Raw genomic sequence first — 13,361 nt, forward strand, 5'->3', positions numbered from 1 at the left:
CAAAGGTTGGAACTGCGCCAGGGGAAAGAGGCTCTTGCCTGGGCAGTGTCAGGGGGCACTGCAAGGAGGGGATGGTCCTTGGGGGAGATGCCGGGGGTTCCATGTCTGTGAAGGGGCGGTGGATGTTCCTTCATTCTATTTTGATCTTTCTGACACAAGTAGGCCCTTTCAAGAGACAAAGGGGCATGTTTCCCTGTTCTGAGACTGAGTGTTAACGCCAACGGAGAATCTGTGCAGATTTACGATAGAAAAATCGGTCCCACACCTGGACCGATTCCGCTACCATTGACAGGCTAACACCGGTGCCACATGGAACATAATAGATTCCAATGTAAAATGGTGCGAGAATTCGCTGGGTCTGTGATCGACACTCAGAAGGCTGACAAGCTGCAGCCACACATACACATTACACTCCCCATCACACTTACCAAACACCAGCCAAAAAGACGACACTGGTTGTGCTGGAGCGTGCCCATACATCTGATGGGTCATCTGGGGCCAGAGGGCACCAGAGGGGTGCCCTGGAGGGACACCTATAGGGCCAGTGGCACCAGGTTCAAAACGGGCTGTTAGCAGTGTGCGCAGCTGCATGGTTGCCATGCTGGCTGCAGCAATGATGCTCTCTGCCTGTCCACCCTGACCTCGCATCTCACCTCTTGGCCACTCCCCACTACTCCTCCCAGCCCTGGCAGAATCTCCCTGGCCTCTGGCACAACTGTCAGCAAATTCTGGCGATGTTGGACACTTTATATACCCCCTCTCTCTCCCTCAGCAGCCACGCCGGTTTCACGACTTTTAAAAGCACAAGTGAACCACGCTGTCAGTAACTGGGCCCATCGGAGTTGGAGACTCACGGCGGCCTCGGAGAATACTGGGTCAGGCCCGCTAATGATGTGCAAACAGTGCCTACTGTACGGGCGGAGTGAAATGCATTGACGCCGTTTTCGAGGTGACCAGGAATCACAATTTGGCATCAAAGACCGGAAGGTCTTCTCCGTCCAATCGCATTTTCCGATTTCGGCATCGGCTCACAGAAAATCCCGCCCAAAGTGTTTGAAAGGACAGGCTCATTCAGAGCCTACCCTGCCATTGTTACGAAGTGGGACCCGCCTCCTAAATTTTGTTTTGCCTATGTGTGAAAATATAGGCGGGAAGAGGCAGCAGTGGAACAGGAGGGCAATACACCACTTTACCCAACTGAGTTGACACCTAAGTCAAAAAATTAGAAAATTTCACCCATTGTATTTCAAATGATATTTTAAACCAAGACCCAGTCTATCCTCTCATGTCGACACCAAAGCTCCCAGGTCATTATTTCAATGTACTTCATGGAGTTACCCCTGGTGACCTGGCCAATATTTATCCCTCAATTAACATTGCTAAAACAGATTATCTGATTCTATCACACTGCTGTTTATGGGAGCTTACTGTGCACAAATTGCTTGCCTTGTTTCTGACATTACAAGAGTGACTAAAATCCCAAAATACTTTATTAGCTGTGAAGTGCTTTGGGATGTCCTAAGGTTAAGATAGGTCTATACAATTGTAAGATGTTTTTTCTTTTTCAATAACTATTCCAGTTAAATTTTAAAGCAGAACATCACTGCAGCAATATGGGCCAGTGTGACACCTGACCCTTTAATTGCCCCCCCACACAATTTGAGTGTGTTGGCACTTAGACACCATCATGCACTCCAACCTCTTCCCCAATGTTGGGGAATGTGCATTTAATGATCTCTGTAGCACTCTCCAGGTATTGCTATTGCATAAGGCTCAATCATTGCACTGAGAGAAATTTATAAGCTTGGTGTAGTTACTTTTGGCAGTTGTTAGGAAAATGATTTGAGGGATTTATATTTTGTATTGGTGAACATTAGAAATAAGGAAAGTGATCTTTGCCACGCCCGACTTAGTGACACAACAAGGCCATTAAATCTTTGTGACATTCCAAACACCTTGCAAAATCAAATGAGCTCTCAGGAGACGTCGCAATCTGGATTTCGCTCTCACTGGGTGTGATCCAAATGAACATATTTAAATGAACCATTAGACTCATTTAAATATGTCTACGCCCGATTCTGCTGAGGCCCATAAACTAACATCCGTGCTTAGGTGACTTCACCATGGGCTGTTTAGCACTGGTCCACACAAACATGGACTGGGCATTGCGTCACCTGGGGAGTCTCCCAGGCTATCGGAGGCTTCCCGGTGGTTGGGCTAGGGATAGGGTGGCATCCTAGCATTACTGCTGTCACCCAGGCACCTTTGCACAGCCGGCCTGATACCTTTGCACAGACACCTGAGTCCCCTGCGGTGGCACTGTCAGACTGGCAGGGGCACTGCAAGGGTGCCAGGTTGGCTGTGGGGTAGGGGTGGATTTGGAGGCTGAGGTGTGGGTGTCCGAGGGGGATCGAGAGATCGGGGTGGCATTTTAAAATGGTGCCCGATCTCTTCCTGCACTGGCGAGCTGCGATCATCCGTGCAGGAAGTGAGGTAACTGTGGCCACGGTGGTGCGTTCCTCGTCGAGAGAAATGGTGCCCGATCTCTTCCTGCACTGGCGAGCTGAGATCATCCATGCAGGAAGTGAGGTAACTGCGCCCACGGTGGTGCGTTCCTCGTCGAGGCCAACACAATTGACAGAGTCCCGTTTTATAGTGGGGTCATTCATGGTGCTGCAGGTGCTGAGAAAGACCCAGCTCTATCCGCCCAAAATGAGACTCTTTTTTTGTGCGTTAAATCGCACCCAAGGTATAGTTTCAAGTGAGCTTAATTTAACGTTTCTACTGCTTGAAGGGTAAAATCCAACATTAGACTCATGTTGGACAAAGATGTTTATAGGTGTGAGGGTTGGTTTCAAATCCAACTGTAATTCTACTGTGCTAAGAGAATGCTACGATGTTAGGGGTAAATAAACCAGCAGTGGTTGCTCAACACTAGGGCCTTGAAGGTAGAGAAACCCACACATATTCACCCAGGTTCAGAGAGGAATGTGTCTGACCACAGCCATCTTGTGTGCTTCAAAGGGATTGTGTATGTTAATTAGACAATTGTAGTTTAAGATGTACTTTGTAATCTGTGTCAATCTTAAAATCTTTATGTAATTGTTAAATTAAGGGGGGAGTAAAGAAGTATTGTATAATAACCAACGGTTTCATGTTTAGAGTCATAGATGTTTACAGCATGGAAACAGGCCCTTCAGCCCAGCTCGTCCATGCTGCACAGTTTTTATCACTAAATACTTGCCAGCATTTGGTCCATATCCTTCTATACTCACCCTGTCCATGTAACTGTCTGTTTTTTGGAAATAATTGTGCCTACCTCTACCACCGCCTCTGGCAGCTCATTCCAGATGCTCACCACCCTCTGTGTGAAAGAATTTCCCCTCTGGTCTCTTTTGTATCTCTCCCCTCTCACTTTAATCCTATGCCCTCTAGTTCAAGACTCCTCTTTCTTTGGGAAAAGATGTTGACTATCTACCTTATCTTTGCTCCTCATGATTTGATACACCTCTATAAGAACCCTCTAAACCTCCTATGCTCCAGGGAAAAAAGTCCCAGCCTATCCAGTCTATCCAGCCTCTCCTTATAACTCAGACCATCAAGTCCTGGTAGCATCCTCGTAAATCTCTTCTGCAGTTTAACAATATCCTTCCTATAATAGGGTGACCAGAACTGAACACAGTATTCCATGTGTGGTCTTACCAATGTCTTATACGCTTTCAACAAGACGTCCCAACTCCTGTACTCAATATTCTGACCAATAAAACCCTTGCATGCTGAATGCCTTCTTCATCACTCTGTCCACCTGTGACTCCACCTTCAAGGAGCTATGAACCTGTACCCCTAGATCCTTTTGTTCTGTAACTCTCCCAAGTTCTCCACCATTCACTGAGTAGATCCTGCCCTGATTTGACCTACCAAAATGTATCACCTCACATTTATCCAAATTAAACTTAATCTGCCATTCATTGGCCCAGTGGCCTAATTGGTCAAGACCCTGTTGCAATATTATGTAACCTTCTTCACTGTCCACTATGCCACCAATCTTGGTGTCATCTGCAAACTTACTAACCATGCCTCCTACATTCTCATCCAAATCATTAACATATATAACAAATAACAGTGGACCCAGCACCGAACCCTGAGGCACACCACTGGTCACAGGCCTCCAGTTTGAAAAACAACCCTCCACAACCACCCTTTGGCGTTGGTCGACAAGCCAATTTTGTATCCAATTGGCTACATCACGCTGGATTCCATGAGATTTAACCTTTTGCAACAACCTACCAAAGTACCTTGTCAAAAGCCTTGCTAAAGTCCATGGAGACAATTTAAAAAAAATTTTTTTCTTGTTGTTAAAACCAACTGGCAGCCCTGTGACTCGATTCCTCCACATTTTATTTAAAATAATAAAAGTTACGGGGCAAGATTCTCTCGCCTCCCCATGGCATGTTTCCAGTGGCAGGAGGAAGCCTGCCATAGGCTGGTAGCGGGATCTTCTGGTCCACTGCTGTCAATGGGATTCCCCATTGAATCCACCCCATGCCACAGGGAAACCCACAGCAGGGTTGTGTTGTTAGCGGACCGAGGATTCCCCCAGTGTGAACAGCCGGAAGATCTCACCCATGGTCTTTGATCCAGGGTTCCATTGTGCGATATTCCCATCCAGTCATAACATCAACTGGAACCGTAACACAGTGGTTGAATGAGCACACTCTTTGTAAATGCAGGGAGGAAAATAAAAAGCTGAATGTTTTCTTCTTAACCCTGTCCATCAGCAAGAACTTTTCACTGAATTCAAAGGGTTCTGACAGACGCTATCCCACTAATGCCTCGATTTTATCAGAAAGGAGGGGTTTGTAAATTGCCATCTCTGATGCACAATTGTCACAGTGGATTAATAATACACCCACTTATTGCTGTGAGTCAAACAGTGCACAATGAATAAAGTAAATGTTTCCTAGAGCAACCTTGGAACTGAATTAGATCCCACGGGTCAATTTACCAAAAAACTCCAAATCAGGCAAAAAGAATAGAAATATTTTTTTAAAACTGTAAAAGATTCCAAGTTGCGGCTTTATCCAGATTCTGCTCTCCAACTAATCAAGATACATCAGTGCTTTGAGTGTTCTTCCCTGTATCCAATCTTTTAAAGTTTCAGTTTGTGGTTACATAATCCACATAAAAGAATTGTTATTGTTGAACATTGATAAATCTTGAGTTGCAACAGCTCATGAGAGCATTTTTGCAGAGAAGGTGATTGAACCAGGAGCCAGAGTGGTTAGAATATGGAACTCACTGCTGCATGAAGCAGCTGAGGTAAATAGTATAGATGGAGCATAGATGCCCTTCAGCAGAGAAACTAAATGAATGCATGATAAAGAAACAAACAGAAGGACATGCTGGTAGAGTTAGATGAAATAGGGTGGGAAAAGGCTTGAGGCATAAACATTGGCATGGCCTGGTTGACCTGCTTTGGGCTGCAAATTCAATGTGATCAATTTGGTGATTCAGATTAAATTGCATTGTTCCCGTTTATAGCATTACGTTCAGGCACGTTATCCAGTCTCTATTCTCTCTATTTTTCCCCCTACACCCCTCTCACCTCCGCATGCACATTCTTGGCTCAGGACAAGGTCTCACACAGTCCTCCAGGAATCCTGCTTTCCAACCAGCATTGGATTTTTACAATTAGATTTTTATTGGTCAGTCTTTGTGCTCATTCGGAGCGCCAGCAGTGATGAAGGGCAATAAATCGGCTATTCATTGTGTACTTCAAATAGGAAGAATTAGAGGCAGAGTAAAGTTCCCTCAGCAAAGAGCAACCCGTGGCATGTGAAATTAGACTCATTCTCAACGAGTTGGACAAGTATATAGTTCATTGTGGGCAAGATATTTTATGACTGTTAAGTTGGTTGATTGTATTATTTGTCACAAATGAAGCCATGTTTCCCACGCCATGTTCATAGTTCTCCATCTGTGATACTCCTTAATGTTTTGTTGAATAAGGGTTTCCACTGGATAAAAGCCTACAATGTATAGGCTTGTGCGAGGGGTTGCCCAGTCACATACATTATAATTTTCCATGGTCAGGAGAGAACATTTCTGTTGAATATGTGAATAAGTTTGAATTAAACAAAAAGTCATTTTGAGCTGCATTTTCAGAAGCATTGACACAAAAATGAAATTCATTTTGCTTGTGTCAGGGCGTTACTGATGTACTCAGTTACATAAATAAGCTTTGCATGTCTCAAGAGCAAGGAACACTTTACCCAGGCTCTTTTGTCCCATCTGTTTAGCAAGCTGGGTTCAAAGTAAAGGAGATTAGAAATGTAAATAAATGCCTAAACTAATTTGCGCGTTACATCCTATCAATATATATGAAAATAATACTTCCAGTTCCAAACAGATTATGTTTTAAGAACAGTGTAATTTTGACATTTCTGTGCGCCTTTAAGTTTAACTAATCACACAGTTTTCTCAGAGACAATGTTTATATGTTATGAAATGTGTAATTTCCTTAATGTTATCATGTTAGAAACCCAATACCAAGCCTACTGTCAGCCGGAAGAGGAAACTAATTACAGATTTGAAAGAAACAACAAATGTTTTGAATTGTTGTGTTTGCTTTATTATCTTTGCCTTTCCAAGATATTTACAAATGACTAAATTATATATAATGAAATGGAGACACAGTAATTAAATGTGTTCATTCCAAATCAAGTATAATAAATATGAATAGGTCGGGCAAATTTGAATGCGAGCCAATTAGTTGCATGCGTGACACAGTGGTTAGCACTGTGGCCTACGGCACTGAGGACCCGGGTTCGAATCCCAGCCCTGGGTCACTATCCGTGTGGAGTTTACACAGTCCCCCACATGCCAAAGATGTGTGAGATAGGTGGATTGGCCATGCTAAATTGCCCCTTAATTGGAAAAAAATAATTTGGAACTCTAATTTATTCAATTTGATTAGGGTTCCAAAGATACTAAAGGAAACCTAGTGACAAGATGATCGAGACTGTCCCCTCACCTTATCTTCCCGTACTTTCTGACTGTAGGAACCATATTTACAGTCTTACAATAGACTTTCCTCCTAACTCAGCTCTGACAGATACCAGGAATTCCCCAGTTAAGTCAAACTACAGGTTATTCTTCCATAGTTGCCGAAACCCTATTATTCTATGTATGCCATAGTCTAAAAAGGATTAGCAAAACTTTGAGTTCCTAGGCAAACGATATTACCTTTCTTTCAAATTGAAAAGCAAACAATGAAATGGAACTTAATTCTGAAAATACTTGTGAAAAGAAAGGATTAGCAGGATATTGAAACAAAATTTCATGTATTTTCTTGCTCTAAATCTTTGATGTTTCGACGAACGCAACACCGAGGGCGACCTGCCAGTAATGCGATTAAATCACACAAATGTGTCATGTCCTCCAACACGCTTTCTGCCACGCATGAGTGTGGTTGAAATGTGGAACTTGTTATCACATGAAGTACTTCAGGCGAATAGCATTGATGTGTTTGAGAGGAAGCGAGGGAAGTACATGAGAGTGAAGGAAATGGAAGTAAGTATTTGAGGACAGGGTGAGATCAAGTCAGTGGGAGGAGGTTCAAATGGAACATAAGCAACAGCCTAGATGAGTTGGGCAAGATGTATTGTTTCTCTCCTGTAAATTCTTTGTAGTACTGTGAAAGTTTCCTCTCGTAGGTAATCTACTTATGGCTCATTTACAGATATACCAATCATTTCATTTTCCCAAAAATGCAAAAAAGAGTCTCTATCCAAAACAGTAACCAATCTTTTCCCACAAATGTTGACTGACCTGCTCACAACTTCCAGAATTTTCTGTTTTTTGTCGAGATTTTCATGCTTGCAGTTTTCCTCTTCATGGTTCACTTACTCTTTCATGCTTCCTGTGCAGGTTCAGCCCTTATGAATGGTATGATGCTCATCCATGTAACCCTGGATCGGATGTTGTGGAAAACAACTTCACCCTGTTGAATAGCTTCTGGTTTGGAGTGGGAGCTCTCATGCAGCAAGGTAAGATATTTTTTACTCTTTCATTCTTCCCCCCCCCCCCCCCCCCCCCCCCCCGCCCTCTCTCTGTCTCCTGAATTGAGAGGAACTTCCACTTGTCCATCAGCTGTAATCTGCTTCTTACTGACTATTATTCGATGTATGCTGTAGTCTGAAAAGAATTAGCAAAACGTTGAGTTCTTAGGCAAATGATAATAGTAAGACTATTGTGATCGCTAATTGACCTTTCTTTAAAATTGAAAAGCAGACACTGATATAGAACTTGATTCTGAAAATACTTGTGAGAAGAAAGGATTGGCAGGTCATTGAAACAAAATTTCATGTATTTTCATAACATTGAGCACAACTGAGCAATGATGAACAAGACATTGGGCCTTGTGTCATTGCAAACAGGCTAATAACCGTAAATTTCTGCTTCATGTGAGAACACAACCTCAGGCCCTTTAAGACTGAGATGAGGAGGGATACCTTCACTTTGAATATGGGAAATCCTTTGAATTCTCTACCCCAGAGGGCTATTGAAGCTCAATTATTGAGACTGTTCAAGACTGAAATTGGTAGATTTCTGGACACTAATGCCATCAAGGGATATGGAGATAGTGCGGGAAAGAAGCGTTGATCTAGAGCATTAGCCACAAACTACTTGAATGGTGGAGCAGGCTCGACGGGTTGAATGGCCTACTCCTGTTACTATGTTCCTTTGTACAACTCAGGAGGACATTATCATGTTCAGAAGCGGGGAGGGGGGGGGGGGGGTCAGTTGAAATTGCCCTGATTCCCTACTTTCTACTGGTCTATAAAAAATAAAGGTTTTTGTTTTATTCTTCTGATTTCCCCCCTTTATAGATGGTGGCATATACTTCCTAACACTTAAATTTGGAATTGCTCCAATCCTCTATTATAACTTGCCAGCAAAACTCCAGGTCAGGTGAAAATAAAAGGGTTGGCTACCCACACACACACACAAACATACACACAATGTTCCTTCTGAATGAAGGTTGGCTGATTGTAGAATTCTTCTTCTAGCTGGAATGAGGCTTTTGTGACAGGGGAAGGCATGTGGGTGAAGTCAGTCGGGAGGCACGAGTTCCAAGGTTCCAGTGGTTGGCAGGTTTGATGAGGGTCTGAGCTCTCTCTGCTGCCACTGGCTTGATGGATTCCTTTTGTTTTTGGAGGCACTGGTGCCAGGTTAACTGAACTGATCCTCCCTTTGTTGTGTTAGGACTGCTAATGCTTCAGCCATTAGCACCGTTATGGGAGATTACGACCTGCAAAGGTTTTCCTTTGTTCGGAGTTAGCTGGAACAGACTCCCCCATCCCCATGGCCATTGTTACCTTGAAACTGCTGCATGGCATCAGGTGACCATCAAGCCAGTGGCAGCAGAGAGAGCTCAGACCCTCATCAAACCTGCCAACCACTGGAACCTTGGAACTCATGCCTCCCGACTGACTTCATCCACATGCCTTCCCCTGTCACAAAAGCCTCATTCCAGTAAGAAGAAGAATTCTACAATCAGCCAACCTTCAGCTGGAGATAGCTTGTTAGCCCAGCAATTTTCCATTTTTGTAACAGCACAAAGGAAAAAAATGATACTATAAAATGAAAATCGCTTATTGTCACAAGTAGGCTTCAATGAAGTTACTGTGAAAGCCCCTAGTCGCCACATTCCGGTGCCTGTTCAGGGAGGCTGGTACGGGAATTAAACCGTGCTGCTGGCCTGCCTTGGTCTGCTTTCAAAGCTTGTGATTTAGCCCAGTGTGCTAAATCAGCCCTGGTCCAGCTGATGAATTTATATACTTTTTATCTTTCATGTCTCTACCATGACACATGGAAAAAGAAAATGTCCTTCATTTCATCAAACCCACTCCTTCCACTGGTTTAGTTTCCACTGGGCTGGTTTAGCACAGGGCTAAATCGCTGGCTTTGAAAGCAGACCAAGGCAGCCCAGCAGCATGGTTCAATTCCTGTACCAGCCTCCCCGAACAGGCGCCGTAATGTGGTGACTAGGGGCTTTTCACTAGGCTTTTCATTTGAAGCCTACTTGTGACAATAAGCGATTTTCATTTCATTTTCACATAGCATATCAACATAAACTTTATAATACCATATCAAAGGTCTGCATAGATAGGCATGGGGGACCAAAATGGCTCACTTCTGTGCTGTGTAATTCTATGGAGCCCTCCCTGATCCTTTGACATGATTCAGTCCAGTAGCATTCCCATATTACATCTGTCAAGATCTTGTTTCATAATGTTCATGTGAAAGGCCGTGGGAGATTTTACAATGTTAAAGTTGCTATATGAATGCAAGTTTGTGTTTTTGTTGTTGTTGAAGCCAAGCCTACTTTCCTCCAAAGTCTTTGTGTCCCCACTCACTCCCAAGCACACAGGAAACAAACACTCAATGAGCTACCTCGCCAACTTGTTTCATCAAAAACTCTTGGCACCTTCTCTGAAATAATATTCAGACATGTGACTGTTGTGTGTGCCTGTGATTAAGGATCAAACTGCAATAAAGTTAGATTTATTGCAACAGTTGGATGACCGATGGCAGAATAAACTCCGATCATTTCATGTACTGAATCATTTTGGGTGCAAGATAATCATTGAACTTGGCTCTGTCACCAGTTTAAAACTAATTGCTTTTAAAATAAAATCGGAATACAGCCCAAACACGGGACTTTTATCCAGTTGCTCCTTGCTACCCATACATTTGGGATGATTCCGCCCTGTCAGTAAGAATATTACAAGCGAGTAGCACACGTTACAATAAGAACTATGTGTATCGAACAAAGGATTTTTACTGTTTATATTTACTAGAGTGAGTTATTTTTCTTTGCTTTCCTCTTCATAAATTTCAAAATTCAGAACCACAACAATTTATAAAGAAAATTGAAATGAGGGATATTCTAATGTGACACAATTTTCCTTTCCCTTTCTCCTTTTCTTTGACTTATTTAGCCTCCTTCTGTACTGCAGTATATATATTCTGTACTGTAGGGATTCTATGGTTTCTTGGCTATAGTTCTACAGGTGTTGGGTACCTTTGACTTTCTTACAGGACAAGCCATTATTCATGCAGATGATTGGGTAGTGAACATATCAAGCCATTAGCAATAAACCAGAGCCAAGATCAAAATGTCTAGACGTGTATGTGGAATGCTGATCAGAGATCTCAACTCTAGCCTATGCTAGGTTTGTTCATCTTATTAGGGTAGCAGTGGCCCCTTCCCCCAATGGGAAGAGTATCTCTGTATCTACTCTGTCAAGACCCCTTATGACCTTGAACACCTCTATCAAATCTCCTTTGCTTCTCTAAGGAAAAAAAAAATAACTTCTCTAATTCCATCCATGCAACTGACATCCCTTATTCCTGGAAGCTTCGGGTAAATATTTTTTATACCGTCTCCAAAGCCGTCATGCGGTGTCCAGAATTGGACGCAACACTCCAGTTGAGACTAAATAGCTCATATCGGAGTGCCTTGCAAACCCTTTAACGTTTATGACCACAGGAGCGGATTATCAATCGGGTCTATGCGATCAGAGATCTCACTGCCCAGTAAAAGATGTTTTAAGGCTGAAGAGTTCTTAACCGGGTTCTGCCTGGCCTTGCCTCTTGAAGAGGAGCAACAACAGGTCTTCAAAAGAAGCAATGACTTTGGACGACAATGTTGGTGAAGCTTTGTGCTTATGATGCAGGCAATGCTTCTGCTGGGCAATTAAACACTTCACTGTTCTCTACTCAGCGTTGACATCAGGCACTTGCAGAGGTCAGGTTACAGTTACATCACATCTGCGGGTAGCAGGTATCTGTGAAGTGTCTTCAGACCCAAATTATACTAACTGCTGACAGGTGGCACTGACCTCCGTGAAAGTGGAACTCTGTGAATGCTAGTTTGGGCACACGCAGCACAAACCGCTGCAATTCCTGGCAAGCTAATTGTTAACATGCAGTGAGCTCGAGCAGGAATGTCTGCTTCAAATAAGCATGAAGAAGAATGTGAGTTAAAGGCCTGAATCTTAGCACAGAGGGCATTCCTTTTGGGTTTGATAGCAGGGGATAGCAGGGGGAGGGAGGGGGTGAAGGGAGGTGGGGTTTCTTGCTTTGTGGTTGGAAACCCAAGTCTTCAGGCATCCTGCACATGTCCTGAAGTGTTTAACTGATTGAGAGCAGGCTGACTCCTTGCCAAATTCAATTTCCTACAGCACAAGGCTAAAGCTGAGCTGGGCTGAGTGCAGGGCCGTTGAGTGAGGAAGCTGAGAAAGAATCTATGGGTGGAGGTAGGGGTGTTGCTCGGTGATGGTCAGAGGAATCCAATGCATGTCAGCGGGACAAGTGGCTGCCAGGAGGCAACTGATGGTGGTTGGGGGTGTTGGGTAGTGTAGGTCTGATGGTGGCAGAGAGCAGACAGATTGTGATAGGGTGAAGTGGGGATGTAGGGTCATTTGTTGGATCAGAAAATACTCCCATTCCTCTTAGCCCACAGGTCTCTTACCTTATGGACTCGGCCCCTCATTCCTCCTTTCAGCTGCCCAGTTTCCTGGAGACTGGGAAACTTAGCCGGCATGAGTTAGCTGGGCAGTGTTAAATAAGAATATAAGAACATAAGAACTAGGAGCAGGAGTAGGCCATCTGGCCCTTTGACCCTGCTCCGCCATTCAATGAGATCATGGCTGATCTTTTGTGGACTCAGCTCCACATTCCCACCCGAACACCATAACCCTTAATCCCTTTATTCTTCAAAAAACTATCTTTGCCTTGAAAGCATTTAATGAAGGAGCCTCAACTGCTTCACTGGGCAGGGAATTCCATAGATTCACAACCCTTTGGGTGAAGAAGTTCCTCCTAAACTCAGTCCTAAATCTACTTCCCTTTATTTTACGGCTATGCCCCCTAGTTCTGCTTTCACCCACCAGTGGAAACAACCTCCCCTCATCTATCCTATCTATTCCCTTCATAATTTTATATGTTTCTATAAGAACCCCTCCCGCATCCTTCTAAATTCCGAGGAGTACAGTTCCAGTCTATGAGTCTATTCAACCTCTCCTTGTAATCCAACCCCCTCAACTCTGGGATTAACCTAGTGAATCTCCTCTCCACACCCTCCAACGCCAATATGTCCTTTCCCAGGTAAGGAGACCAAAACTGAACACAATTACTCCATGTGTGGCCTCACTAACACCTTATACAGTTGCAGCATAACCTCCCTAGTCTAAAACTCCATCCCTCTAGCAATGAAGGACAGAATTCCATTCGCCTTCTTAATCACCTGTTGCACCTGTAAACCAATGCTTTGCGACTCATACACTAGCCCA

General features: G+C 43.7%; 1 protein-coding gene across 1 annotated transcript in view; it reads left to right on the plus strand.

Annotated features, from left to right (window-relative positions):
* Nucleotides 1-13,361, plus strand: part of LOC119968589 (glutamate receptor ionotropic, kainate 3-like) — a 653,521-nt gene that overhangs the window by 480,258 nt on the left and 159,902 nt on the right. Inside the window, exon 12 of the mRNA XM_038801220.1 lies at nucleotides 7,930-8,048. Within this exon, the coding sequence (XP_038657148.1) occupies nucleotides 7,930-8,048 (119 nt within the window). The remainder of the gene's footprint in view (nucleotides 1-7,929; nucleotides 8,049-13,361) is intronic.

The sequence above is a fragment of the Scyliorhinus canicula genome, chromosome 1 (genome assembly GCF_902713615.1).
Source record: "Scyliorhinus canicula chromosome 1, sScyCan1.1, whole genome shotgun sequence".
NCBI lineage: Eukaryota > Metazoa > Chordata > Chondrichthyes > Carcharhiniformes > Scyliorhinidae > Scyliorhinus > Scyliorhinus canicula.